The sequence below is a fragment of the Mobula birostris genome, chromosome 2, assembly GCF_030028105.1.
Source record: "Mobula birostris isolate sMobBir1 chromosome 2, sMobBir1.hap1, whole genome shotgun sequence".
NCBI lineage: Eukaryota > Metazoa > Chordata > Chondrichthyes > Myliobatiformes > Myliobatidae > Mobula > Mobula birostris.
The window spans coordinates 203,716,394-203,737,130 of NC_092371.1; the positions used below are offsets into that span (position 1 = coordinate 203,716,394).

The following is a 20,737-nucleotide window of genomic DNA, read 5'->3' on the forward strand; positions in this document are numbered from 1 at the left end:
AGTATAGTGTGCTTCTTTCTCGAGCTGTTGCTGTCCTCCTGTTAAAGGTACTGTAACAGTAATGTTTGAGAATTCAATGATCAAGTTCAAAGTAAATTTATTAACGAAGTAATCACCATATATACAACCCTGAGATTATTTTTCCTGCAGGCATACTCAATAAATCCAAACTACTTTAATAACCACCAAAGAATCATGGAAAGACCACACCAACTTTGCATTCAACCAGTGTGCAAAAGACAGCCAAGTGTGCAAATACAAAAAGAAAGAAACAATAACTAAGCAATAATTTCTGAGAACGTGAGATGAAGAGTCCTTGAAAATGAGTCCATACAGTAGGGTGATGGAACTGCACAGAGATGGAACAAGTGAAGTTAAACCCTTTGGTTCAAAGGTCAGAGGTACCCCATGCAAAGCTTATTCAGAAAGTAAGGAGACATGGGATCCAAGGGGACATTACTTTGTGGATCCAGAACTGGCTTCCCCACAGAAGGCAAAGAATGGTTGTAGATGGGTCATGTTCTGCATGGAGGTCGGTGACCAGTGGTGTGCCTCAGGGATCTGTTCTGGGACCCCTACTCTTCATGATTTTTATAAATGAGCTGGATGAGGAAGTGGAGGGATGGGTTAGTAAATTTGCTGATGACACAAAGGTTAGGGGTGTTTTGGATAGTGTGGATGGCTGTTAGAGGTTACAGCGGGACATTGATAGGATGAAAAACTGGGCTGAGAAGTGGCAGATGAAGTTCAACCCAGATAAGTGTGAGGTGGTTCATTTCAGTAGGTCAAATATGGCAGAATATAGCATTAATGGTAAGACTCTTGGCAGTGTGGAGGATCAGAGGGATCTTGGGATCCAAGTCCATAGGACACTCAAAGCAGCTGCGCAGGTTGACTCTGTGGTTAACAAGGCATACAGTGCATTGGCCTTCATCAACTGTGGAATTGAGTTTAAGAGTAATGTTGCAGCTATACAAGACCCTGGTCAGACCCCACTTGGAGTACTGTGCTCATTTCTGGTTGCCTCACTACAGGAAGGACATGGAAACCTTAAAGGGTGCAGAGGAGATTTATAAGGATGTTGCCTGGATTGGGGAGCATACCTTATGAGAATAGGTTGAGTGAACCTTTTTCCTTGGAGTGACAGAGGATGAGAGGTGATCTGACAGAGATGTATTAGATGATGAGAAGCATTGACCATGTGGATAGTCAGAGGCTTTTCCCCAGGGCTGAAATGGCTAGCACGAGAGGGCACAGTTTTAAGGTGCTTGGAAGTAGGTACAAAGGTGATGTCAGGGGTAAGCTTTTTATGCAGAGAGTGGTGAGTGCGTGGAATAGGCTGCCGGCGGCGGTAGTGGAGGCCAACAGCAAAATATTAGTTTTGAGTATGAAAAACAAGACAGCATAAGTTTAAAGTGAGAGGCAAGAGTTTTAAAGGGGATTTGAGGGTAAGTGTTTTACACAGTGGTTGATGTCAGGAATCTGCTGCCAGAGGTGGTGGTGGAATCAGATACAATCGCAACGTTTAAGAACATTTAGGTAGGCACTTAAGAATCAGAATCCTTTATTATCGCCAAGTATGTGGACACATACAGGGAATTTGATGCCGGTTTCCCTGAGCTCTCGCTGTACAGAATCAAAAAGCAAACAAAACAATAGTGCAAATAATCGTGATCTACATACAATGAGGTATACCTGTGTATGTACAGGTGGATTTGGTTTATAATAGACTAAAATTCAAGTGTTCATAAGACTGATGGCATACGGAAAGAAACTGTTCTTATACCTATTTGTCCTGGCATACAGTGATCTAAAGCACCTACCAGAAGGAAGGAGTTGGAACAGGTGATGTCCAGGGTGTGATGGGTCTACAATGATGCTGCTCGCTCGCTTCCTGACTCTAGATGCATATAAGTCGTGGATGGAGGGCAGCTTCACACCAATAATCCTTTCTGCAGCCCTGACGGTTCTTTGGAGTCTATTCTTGTCTTGTTTGGTAGCTGATCCAAACCAGACAGTGATGGATGAACAGAGAACGGACTGGATTATTCCTGAATAGAATTGAATCGGCAGCTCCTGAGGCAGGTTGTACTTACTGAGTTGACGTAGGAAATACAACCTCTGCTGAGCCTTTTTGATAAGAGTGTCCGCATTGGGTGTCTACTTCAGGTCCTGGGAGATTGTGACACCCAGAAACCTGAAGGTCTCCACAGCAGACAAAATACGGTTGGGTATAGTGAATAGGGGGAGTATTGTGGGGCTCCTCCTGAAGTCCACTGTCATCTCCACAGTCTTGAGCGTATTTAGCTCCAGATTGTTCTGACCACACCAGAGGGCCAGCCATTCCACCACTTGTCTGTATGCAGACTCATCACCGTCTTGGATAAGGCCAATGACAGTTGTGTCGTCTGCAAACTTCAGGAGTTTAACAGATGGATCCTGTGAGGTGCAGTCATTAGTGTAAAGGGAGAAGAGCAGTGGGGAGAGCACGCATCCCTGGGGGGCACCGGTACTGATTGTCCAGGTGCTAGAAATGATGCTCCCCAGCCTCACTTGCTGCACTTTGTCAGTCAGGAAGCTTGTGATCCACTGACTGATGGCGGTGTGAGTTTGGAGTAGGTAAGATGCTGAATACGATGGGATTAGTGTAGATGGACAAAGACGTCAAAGGGCTTGTTTCTTGCATGACTTTATTTAGTGCAATTTGGGCAGTAACTATTGGATATTTTCAGTACATTGTACATCTGTTTGTCATCTGGAATATTTGTACCTCTCACTCTGAACTAAATGCAAGTATTATCTGATCTCTGGTTTCATAGCCAAAACTCTCCATGAAAAGAAGCAGTGAAGTAACTAGAAAATAGCATTGCATTTCAAAGCAGATGTAATCATACTTGGAAGCCTTGTAAAATAGTGTTCATCATTGCCCAATGATAGCTGATGAAGTAAGACCCGTTTCAGCATTACCATTAGAAGGTGACTCCCTTCACGTGATCTAATACACAAACGTTACATACACTTTTTCAGGTATAAAGTGAAGAGCACTGAGCCTTCTCAGCAGAAGACAAAACACAAGTTTACTCTCTTTGAGGAGGTGGATGCTGATGCTGGACTTTTTGAACCAGTTAAAGGTTCATCCACAACAGCTATGAAGAAATCCCCTTTTCGAGAAGGTGAGTACTGCTTCAGAAGGTAGCAATAACAGCATTTCTCTCTGTACAAATGAGTGATACCAGCTAACAGAATTTACTGACTGTCCTATGCTGACTGTAAGGCTGAAACACATAATGTGGGGTTAAGATAATTTTACCCACATTCATTGGGGCTGCCTCATTCCCTTTCCTCAGAAGAGTTGCACTGCTGGACATTTGTCAAAACCTACCATTTTCATTGGCTCAAATTACAAGATCTATTTGATTTAACTTCAGAACTTGCCATTGTGAGATTTCAATTTGTGATTTATGCTGCTAGTGGCAGAAGAAAGTCATTAAAAACTTACCTCATTTCAGAAATAAAATGGTGATTTCCCAGTTATGCTGATGCCAATTGAATCAGTCGCAGTTCAGAATTCAGATCGTTCCACAAGCCCACCACCCTCTGAGTAAAGAAGTTCCACCTCATGTTGCCCTTAAACAATTCACCTTTCACTCTTTACCCATGATCCGCAGTTGTAGGCTCACTCAACCTCAGTGGAAAAAGCCTGCTTGCATTTATCCTATCTATACCCTTCATAATTTTTTATGCCTCTATCAAATCTCCACCCAGTCTTCTATCTTTTAGGGAATGGAGTCCGAACCTATTCAACTTTTTCCTATAGCTCTGTGTTCCTCAAGTCCTGGTAACATCCTTGTAAATTTTCTCTGCACTCTTTCAACCTCATAGAAACATAGAAAATAGGTGCAGGAGTAGGCCATTCGGCCCTTTGAGCCTGCACCGCCATTCAGTACAATCATGGCTGATCATCCAACACAGAACCCTGTATCTGCCTTCTCTCCATACCCCCGATCCCCTTAGCCACAAGGGCCATATCTAACTCCCTCTTAAATATAGCCAGTGAACTGACATCAGCTGTTTCCTGTGGCAGAGAATTCCACAGATTCACCACTCTCTGTGTGAAGAAGTTTTTCCTCATCTCGGTCCTAAAAGACTTCCCCTTTATCCTCAAACTGTGACCCCTCATTCTGGACCTTATTTACATCTTTCCTGAAAGTAAATGACCAACTGTATGCAATACTCCAAATTAGGCCTCACCAAAGTCTTATAGAATTTCAACATATCATCTCAACTCCTGCACTCAGTGCATTGACTTATGAAGGCCAATGTGCCAAAAGCTTTCTTAACAATCCTATCTACTTGTGACGCCACTTTCATGAAATTATGGACCTGTATTCCTAGTTCCCTCTGTGCTACCGCACTCCTCAGTCTGGAGCATTCCACCACTATATGTTCTGGTGTTCTGGTTCCTATCCCTCTGCAACTCTAGTTTAACCCCCATCATGCAGCATGAGCAAACCTTCCCACTAGGATATTAGACCTTCTCCAATTCAGGTGCAAACCGTCCCTTTCGTAAAGGTCCCGCCTTCCTTGGAAGAGAGCCCAATAATCCAAAAATATTAAACCTTCCTTCCTGTACCAACTCCTTACCCATGTGTTAAACTGTATGATCTTCCAATATATGGCTTCACTAGAATGTGGAATGGGTAGCAGTCCTGAGATCACATCCCAGGACGTCCTGTCCTTTAACTTAACACCCAACTCCCTGCACTCACTATGTGGGACCTTGTCACCCATCCTACTCATGTCATTATAGACCATGACCTCTAGCTGTTGACGGTCCCACTTAAGAATGCTGTGGACTCGATCTGTGATGTCTCTGATTCTAGCACCCCGGAGGCAAGAAACCATGCATGAATCTTGTTCTTGTCCATAGATCTTCCTTTCTGTTCAACTAACCACAAATTCCCTATCACTACAGTTCATCTCTTCTCCCTTCTTTCTCCTTTGCTTCTGAGCCACAGAGCCAGACTTAGTGCCAGAGATCTGCTTGCTGCAGCTTCTCCCTGGTAGGTCGTCCCTCCCAACAGTATCCAAAGGGGTATTCTTATTATTGATGGGAACAGCCACAGGGGTACTCTGCATTAGCCTATTCCCTTTTCTTTCAGTGACAGTCACCCAGGTACCAGCTTCCTGCAATTTAGAGCTGCAACTTAGGGACCACCTCCCTTTAGCTCCTATACATCACCTCCTCATTTCCCTGTATGAGCCAAGTCATCGAGCTGCAGCCCTAGTTTCTTAATACAGTCCCTAAGGAGCTGCAGCTTGGTGCACTTTGTGCAGATGTAGGTATCAGGGAGGCCAGAAGTCTCCCAAAATTCCCACATTTCAAATAAGGAACATACCACTAACTCTGGGCCTGTTATCAGCACACTAGTTATGTACTGCAGAAAGGGAAAACTTACAGGAAACTTACTTAGAGCTTGTGTCTCTGTTGGCCCAAGCCTATACTCACTGTAGCCTGTTGAAACAAACCTGGACCACTCTAACACTGCCCCACTCGCACAATGGCCGCCACACTTACGCCTCCTTTCTTTTTATTGGCTCAAACAGTGACACACTCCCGACGAGACTTGCAGTTTTCAATTAACTGTAGCCCTGCAAGATGTCGTTCTTTCACTCACTATTTCAAATGAGTCATTTATATTGAATGTTGGATTTTGTCAAATGAATGTGGACTGGAAAGGATGTTTTCATTTTTTTGTCTGGTATTTTGTGCTGGTTGCCATTCAAGGAAATTTAGCCCTGAGTTTCCAGTATGATTGTACTAATTTCCTGTCATAAATTGGCAAAGGAAAAGCAGAACCATACTCCACAGCAAATTAGAAAGAGCTGTTTTCAGTCACTTAATCTGGTTCTCTGAGGATATTCTCAGAGATGTAGCAAAAAACCAAGTGAAACCTTGCTGATGTTGAATATGGCTGTCAGTTATCCTTCATTAATTTAAATTCTCCTTAGTTCCTTGTATTTGATTAATTAATAATATTTCTATTACAGCTTGTATGTTCATTCATTTTCAGTACTTATGATTTTATCTTGCGGTTGATTGATTTGTAATATACAGAGCAATTGCATTTTGTCATGGAAATTGATTATATTGCTCCATTCCTAGAAAGACTTGTTCTCTTTCTCATTGGAGAAATCTGTACAGTAGTGTTAATAGGATATTAATTTAAAACAGGGGAACAAGTTATTTTGTCCTATTTAAGTGATGTATTTTTGATGTTCAAGAATTACTTGCACAAATTTGGAAGAATGCCAGGGCAGTTTTCAATTTGGGCTTTTGAATATAATTATAATTCTCACATTAGGTAATTTTCACAATCATTGAAGATTGCAATTTTTTAACATTTTGCTAGAATTTACCACCTTTTGCAGATGCAACCAATTTAATATATTATTCTTTAATTTGCTGTCTTTTTTTTGGTCAATAGTGGGGGTGGGGGGTGGTATGTTACCATACTAACAGAACATAGAATAGTACACCACAAGAACAGGCCCTTTAACGCACAATGTTGTGTCAAACCAATTACATTAGTAATCAAATAGTTAACTAAGCTAATCTTTTCTGTCTACACAATGTTCATAGCCTTCCATTTTCCTCTCATTCATATGTCTACCCAAATGTTTCTTAAAGAGCCGTAATGTTTCTGCCTCTACCACCACCCCAGATATTCCATTCCAGGCACCCACCACTCTCTGTATAAAAGAGTTGGATTATCTCTATATTGATTTAAAAAGCCCTCCTGAACGCATCTAACAGATTCAGCTACATCTAAGCTTCTTGCACAAAGAAGGTCCCAGTTTATATTAAGGAAGTTGAAGACTCCCAGGACAACAACCCTACTGTTTTCTGTAATATGCCTGCATATCCAGTTAGTCTATAGTACAAACCTACCTGAGTGATTGTATCCTTCATATTTTTGAGTACTACCCATATAGACTCAGTAGTCAAGCATCCTTTATCTCCCCTCTGAGTACAGTTGTGATATTATCACTAATTAGTATGCAACTCCACCACCTATTTTACCTCCCTTTCTACATTTCTCTAATCCGTTGAAATCCTGGGACATTAAGCATCCATTTCTGTCCCTCTCTCAACCAAGTCTTCGTAATGACCTCAGCATCATAGTTCCATGTACTGATCCATGATCTAAGTTCATCACCTTTACCCATAATATCCCCAGCATTAAAATACACACATTTCAAACTATCCATCCCATTATGCCTATTATTTTTCCCCTGTCTGTTTTTACTGGCCCTGACATCTACCTTCCTCTCCATCCATCCACTTTCTGACCAGGTGCTCTGGATCCCATTCTGCTACCAAACTATCACTTACACTAAGGCACAACAGTGCCTTTATTTCCTGCAGAGCATCAGGAAAGCTCACCTCTGTCCCAGGATACTGACGGACTTTTACCGCTGTCATTGAGAGCATACTCACCAGCTGCATCTCAGTATGGTATGGCGATTGTCCCGTATTGGACCGCAAAGCACTCCAGTGTGTGGTGAAAACTGCCCAGCGAATTATTGGCACCCAATTGCCCACCATTGAGAACATCTATCATTAACACTGCCTGGGCAGGGCAAAAAGCATTATCAAGGATGCATCTTACCCTAACCATGGACTTTTTACTCTCCTCCCATCCGGTAGGCACTACAGGAGCCTCTGCTCCCGCACCAGCAGGCACAGGAAGAGCTTCTTCCCTGAGGCTGTGACCCTGCTGAACCTCACATCACAGCACTAAGCAGTATTGCACCCATATTGTACTGTCTCAGTACTTTTATATTTGTGTGCTGTAGCAATTACTTTTTATTCGCAGTTATTTTGTAAGTATCACTATTCTTTGCATTTCTGGTTAAATGCTAACTGCATTTCATTGGCTTTGTATCTGTACTCGGCACAATGACAATAAAGTTGAATCTAATCTAATTTTCTTGGACCAATAATCTAGTGGTTGGATCTAATAGTTCATGTATATTCAAATTTAATCACTATGAGAAGTGGAAATCTGATTAACTAAATGAAGTTAATATAAGGAATCAGGTCAGAGCTGACAACCCTGACTGGTCAAAGAAAATTTGTTATGGCACCAGCAATAAAGAATCCTTCTTTATCTGTGTGTGAGGGTATGGACAGACAGAGATGGAGGACCTCCACTGCTGCCCTAAATGCCATATGCATAACAGGCAGTAAGTATTATAAGGAATATTGTTAGGGATAAGTGAATGTTTAATGACTTTAAACAATATTCAAAATAAATATGCAGTTGCTGCATAATCTGAAATCTAAGCATCAAATCTCGGCTGCGGTCAACAGACCATTCAGTATTTGTACAGAGAGAAAAAAATGGGCATTTCAAGGTTTCTGGAATGGAAAAGAATCAAGAAGTTTGATATCAGAATCAGAATTGTTATCACCGGCATGTGACGGGAAAGTTGTTAACTTGGCAGCAGCAGTTCAGTGCAATACATAATCTAGCAGAGAGAGAAAAAATAATAATAAATAAAATAAAACATAAACAAGTAAATCAATTATATATATTGAATAGATTATTAAAAAATAGGCAAAACCAGAAATACTGTATATTTAAAAAATGTGAGGTAGTGTCCAAAGCTTCAAAGTCCATTCAGGAATCGGATGGCAGAGGGGAAGAAGCTGTTTCTGAATCGCTGAGTGTGTGCCTTCAGGCTTCTGTATCTCCTACCTGATGGTTACAGTGAGAAGGAAATATATAACAGAAGTGAAGGGGTGGAGGAAGAAAGGGAAGGCCTGCATTGAACAAAATCCAAGAGGCATTTAGGTAGCTAAAGGGTTGATAGTGCAAGACAAAGTACACTTATAAAGGGGCAAGTTTTTCAGAAGAGATAGACAATGGCTCTAATTGTGCTTGGTCTGGCCCACTTACTGGACTTGCTGCACTTGCTTCCTGTACATGTTTTCAGACATGCCAGACATGCTTACATTTTGCAGCCAGCATGGATCTTGTCAGACAAAGCAGGCTTTGGATGAAGAATAGGCCTCAGGAACAAATCTTGAGACCCAATCCACGCATGACCTAGCAAATGTTGGCAATTTGTCAGTAATTTAAGGCCTTTTAAAGAGATACATTTGTTAGTACAGGTTTAGTCAGGGGTACAGTGCTAGCTGGAGAGCATCCGGCACCTCTAAGAAAAAAGCCGAAATAAACAAGCTAATTAATTAGGTGCCGCCCAGGGTGATTTGAGTATATCAGAAACTGCTGATTTCCTGGGATTTTTACACACAACAGACTCTAGAGTTTACAAAGACTGGTGCCAAAAACAAAAAAAATCCAGTGAGTGGATTTAACAAGATGTTTTCATTCACAGAACAGCCACTTGTTGGATGTTTTTTTGTTTTTGGCACCATTCTTTGTAAACTCCAGAGTCTGTTATACATAAAAATCCCAGGATTTTAGCAGTGGATAAACATAGTTTTGCAAACCATCCAAGCATGCTATTTTAAAATATTAGTAGGTTCAGATAATTAATTTGCTTGTTTATTTTGGCTTTTTTCTTAAAGAGGTGCCAGACGCGCTCCAGCTAGCACTGCACCCCTGGGTTTAGTACCCCATATCCAAAAGGCTTGGTGCCGGAAGTGCTTTGAATTTCAGATTTTTTTTTTGGATTTTGGAATATATAATGAGATAGCTTGGGATCACCTCATTTCCAACTCTGAATTTATGTGCTTCTGGTAAGCAGTCTTTGTCTTGCATTTGTTCATCATATATCCATTCTTAACAGTAAAAATTATTACATGCCATGAATATAAAGAAAATGTAACGTGTGCAGGGTAACAAAAATAGCACAGCACCACCATGAGAAAAATTGAATCAGCTGTTGAACAAGAATAGACAATAGGTGCAGGAGTAGGCCATTCGGTCCTTCAAGCCAGCACCGCCATTCACTGTGATCATGGCTGCTCATCCACAATCAGTATCCAGTTCCTGCCTTATCCCCATAACCTTTAAGAGCTCTATCCATCTCTTTCTTGAAAGTATCCAGAGACTTGGCCTCCACAGCCTTCTGGGGCAGAGCATTCCATATATCCACCACTCTCTGGGTGAAAAAGTTTTTCTTCAACTCCATTCTAAATGGCCTACCCCTTATTCTTAAACTGTGGCCTCTGGTTCTGGACTCACACATCAGCGGGAACATGCTTCCTGCCTCCAGTGTCCAATTCCTTAATAATCTTATATGCTTCAATAAGATCCCCTCTCAGCCTTCTAAATTCCAGAGTATACAAGCCCAGTCGCTCCAATCTTTCGACATATGACAGTCCCGCCATCCCGGGAATTAACCTTGTGAACCTACGCTGCACTCCCTCAATAGCAAGAATGTCCTTCCTCAAATTTGGAGAACAAAACTGCACACAGTACTCCAGGTGTGGTCTCACCAGGGCCCTGTACAGCTGCAGAAGGACCTCTTTGCTCTTATACTCAATTCCCCTTGTTATGAAGGCCAGCATGCCATTAGCTTTCTTCACTGCCTGCTGTACTTGCATGCTTGCTTTCAGTGACTGATGTACAAGAACACTGAGATCTCATTGTACTTCCCCTTTTCCTAACTTGACTCAATTTAGATAATAATCTGCCTTCCTGTTCTTACCACCAAAGTGGGTAACCTCACATTTATCCACATTAAACTGCATCTACCATGCATCTGCCCACTCGCCCAGCCTGTCCAAGTCACCCTGCATTCTCATAACATGCTCCTCACATTTCACACTGCCACCCAGCTTTGTGTCATCGGCAAATTTGCTAATGTTACTTTTAATTCCCTGATCTAAATCATTAATACGTATTGTAAACAGCTGCGGTCCCAGCACTGAACCCTGCGGTACCCCACTGGTCACCGCCTGCCAATAGGCTTTCAGTCTCCACCTACATTCTGATTATCACTTTACAGTACATTGTATTTGTATTTTACTTTTTTAAAAGTTTTATTTAAGGTCTAAAAACAATCAGATTTTGCATTCTGGTTCTGGTGTTAGATTTTCATCAGCAATGATCTTCGCAAACTCATCAATGAATTTCTCTGTTGCTTCATGATCAGCAGATACTTTATCTTTAAAATTTTGAAAAATTAATACTGTGCCTTTTTAAAACTTTTGCAACCAGTTGGCCAAATATTCACAATTACCTTCAATTTTCAGTTCGTGATAGCTCTTTGCTTGTTTCATGATCAGCGTACCATTAAGCAGTTTACGTTCACTCTTGACACTGACAAATCCATTCTTTTAATACATGATAGAAATTTTTTCCACTTTATGCAGTGTTTTTCTATTTTTTTAGTAACTCTGTTCATTACACGTGAGGTTACTTCTCAGAACTGCCTGTGATGTGCATCACCTGAAAAGCTTGTGGAATTTTGGAATTTTGGATAAGGGGTACTCAACCTGTATTTGTTGATTATTGTCACATGTATTGAGGTATAGTGGATAAACATAGTTTTGCAAACCATCTAAGCATGCTATTTTAAAATATTAGTAGATTCAGGTAAAACACAACTTGTCATGTTTCAAGCATTTTCTGTTTTTATTTCAGGCTTCCATCATCTGCAGGTTCTTGCTTTTCAGATGTTGTTTCTTTATGGTTGTTTGCTAATTTTTCTACCACCTAGTTCAATTCCTGAATGCAGAACTTCCAAGTTATAATTTCTTTCCAAAGGAAGGCAAACATTCTAAGAGGTTTCATGCTCAGAAATAAGGATGTCTTACCACAGTTATGTGGAAGAGACCACACCTGAAGTATTTAATAGCTTTGGGTCTCCTTACCAAAGGAAGGGTATTCACACCCAAAAGGCAGTGCTGTGAAGGTTCATCAGACTGATTCTCGAGCTGTCATATGAAAAAGCATTGGGACCACTAGGCTTGTATTCACTAGGAGAACGAAAGGAGATCTAATTGTAGCATCAGAATTCTGACTGGGCTTGACAATATTCATGCAGGACATTTCTCCGGCTGGGGAGTCGAGAACAAGGGCTCACAGGCTCGAGAAATGGAGCTGGGGCTGAGAAAGGAAATTTCTTCACTCGGGATGAACATATCCCAGATGAACATGACTACTAGACAGAAAATATTTCGGGGATATAGGGAGAAAGCAAGTATTTGGCATTGACATGGAAAATCACCTGTGACAGTCTTGAGTAGCAATTGAGCTGAAATTCCCAGATGTGCTGTTCCCACTATCTTTCTGTGTAAATGAATTTCATTTGCATTGCATTCAAAGCAGTAAATGAAGACAAGTATATTTTGAAGTGACATTTTGAATAGTATACAGCAAAATGATTCAATAACGTTCAAACAAATTATCTAATTTGAATAGACCTTCCTTAAGGCTGATTTATACTTGTGCTTACTAGCTTGCGCCGTAGCCTACGCAAGTGGGCTACGCCGTTGTGAGCATTTATACTTGTACATTGGTGTGTCTGCGTCGCTCTGCAATTCGGGTACGTACACGCATGTGCACGTCACGCATTTGCACGTTGCACATGCGCACACACCTGCCCGTGCAAGGCTTCATGGTCATGGTAGTCTTTCTCGGGGTAATCAAGTTTAAAGCGAGCGTCTTTTTTCGTAAAAACAAAATGTCTCCTCCATAATTTCGGAGGTCTGTAAAGCTTTATGGAGAGCATTGCAGCTAGAGTTCCTTCCCTGCCCTTCAGTTGCCCAATGGGAAGCTTTTGCAGCGTAGGAGGAAATGTGATGCTACCAAGCGGACCAATCACAGTTGTTGCGGTCTGCGCTGCCGCGATGCGTAGTTACATTTTGGGAGAGGTGCGTGTCAGGCTACGGCGTAGGGATCCGCGTAGGCACTGTGTAGGGTTCGTGGCTACACCGTACAAGTATAAATCAGCCTTTAGGTCTGTTGCTTTTCTTTGAAATGGGATTGAACCTATTTTTTACTCAGTTCAACACTAAGGGTGAAAAGCAGTTCTCAAGCTAACACAGTGTATATATTCTTTCTTTGTAAATTACCTTAAATTGAAGGCAAATGATTGGCTTGCCCGTTTTTCTTACATTTAAATCCATTTCTCCCTGCAGAAGTATAACTCAAGGATGCAAGAATTGTACAGCTTCAAAACTCCCATTATTTTCAAACTCAATTTCTGATGCTAAATCAAATTGTATCTTTGTACTGATATACTTCACCTTTGTTAATGAATTTGAGTAATAATTGGCTGACACCAGTTTGATGTTTTTTTTCAACATATAAGGAAAGGTAACTAGCTATGATTTCCAGCAAGAGTAGGTTAGTAATTCTCCTTAAGCAAACTACACATTTGGTGCTTTGCACACAACATTGGATTTTGTTTTATGGAAACTACAAGTTTGCCTTTTGATGCTAACCCTCGTATGGACAACAAGCAGTAAATTTTGGTTATTATCTGAGTTATAATGTGAAAAATGCATAGTGTAAAGTAACCAGTCTATTAACATTAACTTGTTCTGCAGCTGATTGCAGGTTGTTTGAGGACCCCGACTTGGGCGGATCTGTCCGAAGCAATGACCCATTATTAATTCCATCTAACTGTGAGCTTAAAGGTGATGCCATAACTGTAAAACTTGATGAAGACACCGAAGAATTGTTGAGGTAGTTATTTCACTAGTTAATAAAGTAGTCCTTTTTGTATTAGAAGCTTTGATGTAACAAATGCTCTCTCTTTTCACTGCTGCCATCAGGAAAGAGGTACCTTTGTAACAAAAGTTTTGATGTTTGCTTTCAGAAGTTTTTGCAAATTTCTGATAATTTTAGATATTCTTGACCCCACAAGAGGTGGTACTTCCCAGAGGTTCAAAGATGAATTTTGTCAAAGTATGCATGAACAATACAACTCTGATACTCATCTTCATCTTAGAAACATAGAAACATAGAAAACCTACAGCGCAATACAGTGAAGTCCATTTTGATTTATCTACTCACTCAAGTCAAGTACATCTTGTGGTAGCTCCTTTCTAAGTTACTTTCAGCTGCAGACAACACTTATCCTGAAGAAACACATATTCTGAAATGCCCTGAAGAGGGGTCTTAGCTTACAACATCAACTGTTTATTCCTTTCCATAGATGCCACCTGACCTGCTGAGTTCCTCCAGCATTTTGTGTGTGTTGCTCCAGAAAACACACATTGATAGGTTTCCAACCTGATGGCATGAACATCGATTTCTCAAACTTCCGGTAATGCCCCCCCACCCTTTCCCACCGCTCCCCCCTTCACCATTCCCTGTCTCCTTTTTCCTCTCTCACCTTGTCTCCTTGCCTGCCCCACGCCTCCCTCTGGTGCTCCTCCCCCCTTTTCCTTCTTCCGTGGTTTTCTGTCTCTATCACCAATCAATTCCCCAGCTCTTTACTTCATCCCTCCCCCTTCAGGTTTCACCTATCACCTGGTGTATCCCTCCCCTCTCCCCCTCCCCCCCCACCTTTTAAATTTACTCCTCAACTTTCTTTTCTCCCGTCCTGCCAAAGGGTTTCAGCCCGAAATGTCGACTGTACTTTTTTTCTATAGATGCTGCCTGGCCTGCTGAGTTCCTCCAGCATTTTGTGTGCATTGCTTGGATTTCCAGCATTGCTGACTTTCTCTTGCTTGATGGGTTTCCTTCACTGAAGTCTCAGAAAATTCCAAAAGAGAGTTGAGACTAACTAGATCCTTGAGAGTGCAAGCTCCAGAGTAAGCAGTAGGCTCACTGACTTTACTGGCTAGAATGGTGGTGTTCATGACCAAGGTTGTCAAACAAAGTCGGAATTTCATTGGTCAATTTAATACTGCAGGGGGAGGCCAAGTTTTCCAAGTGGTAACAACACTAAGCAATGTTAGACGAAATTCGACATTTCTACATGGTACAAAGCATAGTTGTCGTTTGAGTGCAAAATTTTAGCTGGGGTGCAATCAAAACAGAATACAAAACAAGGTAAGTTGAGCTTGTAGCACAGTTAGAAATTAGCAGGTATGACTGTGTTGACACCAGAGTTGTGGCTGAAAGAAGATCACAACAATAAGGAGAGAAATGCTGAAATATGAAGCTAGCCAATAATATAAAAGAGGATAGAAGAACACAAACATGAGGAAATCTGCAGATGCTGGAATTTCAAGCAACACACATCAAAGTTGCTGGTGAACGCAGCAGGCCAGGCAGCATCTCTAGGAAGAGGTACAGTCGACGTTTCGGATTGAGACCCTTCATCAGGACTAACTGAAAGAAGAGCTAGTAAGAGATTTGAAAGTGGGAGGGGAAGGGGGAGATCCAAAATGATAGGAGAAGACAGGAGGGGGAGGGATGGAGCCAAGAGCTGGACAGTTGATTGGCAAAAGGGATAGGAGAGGATCATAGGACAGGAGGCCCAGGGAGAAAGAAAAGGGGGAGGGTGGGGGAAAACCCAGAGGATGGGCAAGGGGTATAGTGAGAGGGATGGAGAGAGAAAAAGGAGAGAGAAAAAAAGAATGTGTGTATATAAATAAATAATGGATGGTGTACGAGGGGGAGGTGGGGCATTAGCGGAAGTTTTTTCCCCACCTCCCCCTCGTACCCCATCCGTTTTTTATTTAAAACTTACGCTAATGCCCCATCTCCCCCTCGTACCTCATCCATTATTTATTTATATACACAGTGCAAAGGAGTGCAGTTGGAATACAGTGCAGGAACATGTATGGTCAAGGGTTAGGTTTAGAATTATGCTCATTCAATTTGGTAGAACGAATGAAGGCATAGACTGTTTTCTAAATATGGAGCAAATTCAAAGATCAGAGGTGCAAAGGACTTGGAAGTCCTAGTGCAGGATTCCCTAAACTTGCAGGCTGAATTGGTAGTAAGGAAAGCAAATGGAATGTTAGTATTCATTTTGAGGGGACTAGAATATTGAAGCAAGGATGTAATGCTGAAGGTTTATGAGGCATACATCAGCCCACATTTGAAGTATTGTGAACATTTTTGAGCCCCTTATCTAAGAATGCATATGCTGGCGTTGGAGAGGATCCAAAGAGTATTCATAAGAATGATTCTGGGAATGAAAGGGTTAATATATGAGGAGAGCTTGATGGCTCTGGGCCTGTGCTGTCTGGAGTTGAGAGAGGTGAGGGTGATTCTCATTGAAACCTATTGAAAATTGAAGGCCTTATAGAGTGGACGTGGAGAATGTTTTCGATAGTCAAACAGTCTAGGACCAGAGGGCTCAGCCTCAGGATAAAAGAATGTACTTTACAACAGAGACGATGAGAAATTTCTCTATCCAGAGGGTGGTCAATCTGTCGAATTCATGACCACAGGCACAGTGGAGGCCAGGTCATTAGGTAAATTTAAAGTGGGTGTTGATAAGTTCTTGATTAGTAAAAATGTCAAAAGCAGACATCCCACCTCTCCCGGAAGTTCTGGGAGTCTCCCATATATTGATAGCGGCTCCCTGACGCCCGCAAATTATATACAATATCCCGGAAATCGATTTTTTTTTGAAAGCGAGCGAGCGAAAGAGGGGTGGGGAGAGAAAAGGGGGGTAAGAGAGAGAGAGTGAGAGAATGAATAAGAATCCTGATTGGTCTCTTTGTGCTAAGTAGACCTATCAGTTTTCTCTGTAGGCGGGCTTTACAGTCGACCTCTCTCTCTTTTTCATTGTCCATCAGTTCAGTTTAGTGTCCTGCAGCGCCATGGCAGAGTGTTCCAAAAAAAGAAAATATAAAACGTACTTCACCCCAGACTACACTAAAGTGTACCTGAAAGGGGCCAAAGATAATGACAGTGTTGCTCGCTGCACTGTTTGCAACAGTGACTTTTCTATTGCCCATGGTGGGTTAAATGACTGTAAAAGACATGTTGAGGTGGGTCGAACAGGTGTCATTCAGCATGGTGCGTCACATTAAGACAGAATTCAGAAGTCAGCTGTCTCACAAAACACTTGTGAATCTGATGTCTTGCAAAATTAACAGATTAATTGACACAGACTGCTATGAGGTTGAGACTTTTGGCAAAATGCTCAAATCTGCCAAGCAAGCCACATCACAGTACAAGGAAATTTTGCAAAAGAAATAGAAAAGCTATTTGCATTAGAATTTAACTATTAGCATTGAAACTGCCAACAAAATACTCAACGAGGAATATCCATATATAATCAAAAGTCGTGTATACATACCCCCTGGGAGGTCGGCTTGGGGGGAGGGGTATATGGAGTTATGGGGGGTGGGGGGGTGGTGCTACCTCCCTGAAATGAATTTTTGCAGGGTGGGATGTCTGCAAAAGTAATGGGGAGAATGAAGGAGAATGGGATTGAGAGGAAATAATAAATTAGCAGACTCAATGGGCTGAATGGCCTAATTCTGCTCTTCTGTCTTATGGTCAAAATGAGATAGTTATTTTAAGAAGAGTGATTAAATAAAGAATGTTGTTTTGTGTGGGAAAACTACTTGCTGCATTCTTTGTACCTGCTATTTTTATTAAAAAAACTATTTTTTAAACCACTTTATGCTGATAAGTGACTTCTATATATTGATTTTTGTAATAATTTAAGAAGTTGATTTATAAACTATAATTTTAGGAGTACTTTCACTATGCCACAATTTATCTCACTCAACATCTTCTCTCTCAATCTGCACTTAAGGATTTCCCCAATTCAGCTGAACGCAAGTTAAACTTAACTTTGTTATACCCATTTTTAAAATGTGCCATGATTCTCCTGGGAAGAAAGAAGTTGTAATTTATATTAAATAAAACTCAACACATTGTAAAATGTATTAGATTATGCTATTGACGTACTCTGCATTAGTTTTTAGTTTCTGTTATTAAACATTTATGAAAACTGATGTTTCTGGTCTGTGAAATCCCAAGCACATGACATTCATTCCTTCTTGAGCAACAATTATATTTTTGTTCATGCACTTTTTTTCAAGCAGGATGGATTCCAGTCTTGAATGCTTTGCATATTCTTCAGTGTCTCCAATTACACAGATAACAGCTGCAAATGACATATGCTCTACATCAAAATGCATGTAGTAAATCAAATGCTGTAAGTCAAAGTACACTTAGTAGTCAAATAATGGCAACATCAATTATTGTATGTTTTCTGCCTTTAATATTTCCAGAGTTGAAGATGACCTGGATAAAATACTGAACTTAAGCTCCAGTAATAAGGCAAAACCAGCCAAGGCAAAACCAGCCAAGCCGACTGTACCACCCAAGCCAGCTGTACCAGCCAAGCCAACTGTGCCCGCAAAACCTGCCTGCCCCTCTGAAATGAGGAGGAACAGTCCTGCAGCAGAATCCAGTTCCTCGAAAAGCACAGTGGCTGCCATGAATGAACTAGATATTCTGAAATACATTCAGGAGAATGAGGCATCGAGTACTGACTCACCAGATTTGTTTTGAACAAAATATCTTTCAATAATGTATCAAATATTTTTGGAATAACCTGGTTATCTACATGTACTTAAAATATATTAAAAGTACTTTCAATGATATCCTATTGCATTTATGTGCGCAAATAAAAAAATGTGTAAGTGAAGATTGTGATTTCCCTTTGACGCGAACATTCTTGAAATCCAGAAACCTCTAAATCAAAAGAACAAAAAGGGATATTTTGATTCCTTCACGTGTGAGGGAGCTAACTCACCAAGTCCCTATGTCAAAACAAAAATCACAATCAATATATCTGTAGCACACACAAATGCGCGAGGAAATCAGCGAGCCAGGCAGCATCTGTGGAAAAGGGTAAACAGTCGATGTTGTGGGCCAAGACTCTTCATCAGGACTGGGGAGAAAAGATGAGAAGTCAGAGCAAGAAGGTTGGGGAGGGGAGGAAAAAGTCCAAAGTGGTAGGTGATGGCTGAAACTGGGAGGGGGAGGGGTGAAGTAAAGAGCTGGGAAGTTGATTGGAGAAAGAAATAACAGACTGGAGAAAGGGAATCTGACAGGAGAAGACAGAAGACCGAGCAAGAATGGGAAGGGGGAGGAGCACTGGAGGGAGGTGACGGACAGGTAAGGAGATGAGGTAAGAGAGGGAAACGGGAATGGGGGAATGAGGTGAGCAATCACTGAGATTGATGTTCATGACATCAAGCTTCTCAACGTATCTTTTTTTCAGTTCATAGACATGGTTGGTGAGTACTGAAAATATTTAACACTTTTTATGTTGGCTGTAGATGTGGTTTGTATTAGGGAGAGGATAGACCTGGATTGCAAATAAAATGGAAGAACATCATGTTCCATGTGTAGGAAATCTTAGGAATGGAGTATTCCAATTAGCAAGGTCATCGAATGCTATATTCATTATTGCAAGTAGGAATTCCCAAATGCCATGATTCTTCGGAAATGAAACCCTTTCCACCATTGCAGATCGGGTGATACCAGGACATTTTTACAGTTAAGTGCCTTATTTTCTTACAGATCATTGACACTGGCATACTTATGCCAGTTCCTGTGTTATTAAATGCCTTATACCCCAAACACATGTACATAAAGATGCTGAGCATCTTTTGAAAGAGAGACACCATTAATGATTATATCGAAGACCCTTCATCAGCACTCTTTAGATTTTCCTTGATTAGAGATTTGTTTTCATTTAGTTATTGGGTGCAATTGCATAAACATATGATTTTGGATTAAAGTGTTTTTGTATTATTTCCACAAACCAGTTTCTTTAATTTGACATGGATCAAATTCTGTCCTAGGTATTCTTCCTATAAGGGTTATCAAGGTTAGAGGCACTTATGCGTAGAGCAGAACTTTAGTAGACCACATTGGTTTCCATCCTTCTTGGTATCATCTTTATTTCCAGTGACTTCGCATATTTCTTCCCACTCAACTCCCCTTAAAATGTGTATGTCGACAACCTGTTTAACTTTTCACAGCTGTAAGAACTGTGGAAATGCTGTAATGAACTTAAAAAGGCTATTCTGTTCAAGATGTTATTATCTGCACCAGTTTTATTAAAATCTGGACGTGACAGCTTTGGGGATGGAACCAGTCTGGGGCTCCATGAAGGACTAGAAGAAATATATTTACTGCAATAGATGGTCTTTAGGTTGTATACCACTATACTGTCTTTAATCACCAAAATGTATTTCTGCCCATAGTATGTGGTGTTTATTGTGATATAGTTTCAACTGTGAAATGATAACGGTAATTCTACAAACTTGGTACAGTAATATGAGCATTCTTTCTAAATTTAAATGTACAGTAATTAAAAGGTTTTTGGAAATGATGGAACTTGGGTTCAAGAATTAGATCAAATTAGCAGATGGCTTGCTTAGTGTGTGGCCGGCTGGTGGCGTAGTGGCATCAATTTCGGAGTGAAGGCTCTCGAGTTCAAATCCAGCTGGCTCCATCTGTGCTGGGTTGAGTGTCGAGCTAGCAACTCGGCCTGCTTAAAAAAAAACGCTGTCACGATGATGTCCCGATGACTCCACTCAGAGTTAAGGGCTTTCTTCTTCTGTCTTGCTTAGTGTGTAAATCAGGAATGTAACAATGTTTGGAACTGCTGAGCAGCATTGCAGATGTCTTGATGGCCTTTCAAGGGTTGAAAGCAAAAGAGGTCCCCCTTTCATCTCTGATCTCTGGAGCAACAATCTACAGGAGGAACCCAGTGGGTTGAGGGACATCTGTGGGATGAGAAGAATTGTTGGCTATTCAGGTCCAATCCCTGAATTTTCCTGAACAACCCTAATACAAGGTTTCGACCT

At 41.1% G+C, this 20,737-nt stretch overlaps 1 protein-coding gene across 1 annotated transcript in view; it reads left to right on the forward strand.

Annotated features, from left to right (window-relative positions):
- The window catches only part of hs1bp3 (HCLS1 binding protein 3), a 117,983-nt gene extending 99,466 nt beyond the window's left edge, over positions 1-18,517 (forward strand). The window contains exons 5-7 of the mRNA XM_072251328.1: positions 3,028-3,173; positions 13,535-13,673; positions 18,143-18,517. Coding sequence (XP_072107429.1) covers positions 3,028-3,173; positions 13,535-13,673; positions 18,143-18,425 — 568 coding nt within the window. The 3' untranslated portion in view covers positions 18,426-18,517. The remainder of the gene's footprint in view (positions 1-3,027; positions 3,174-13,534; positions 13,674-18,142) is intronic.
- Positions 18,518-20,737: the final 2,220 nt, after the last annotated feature.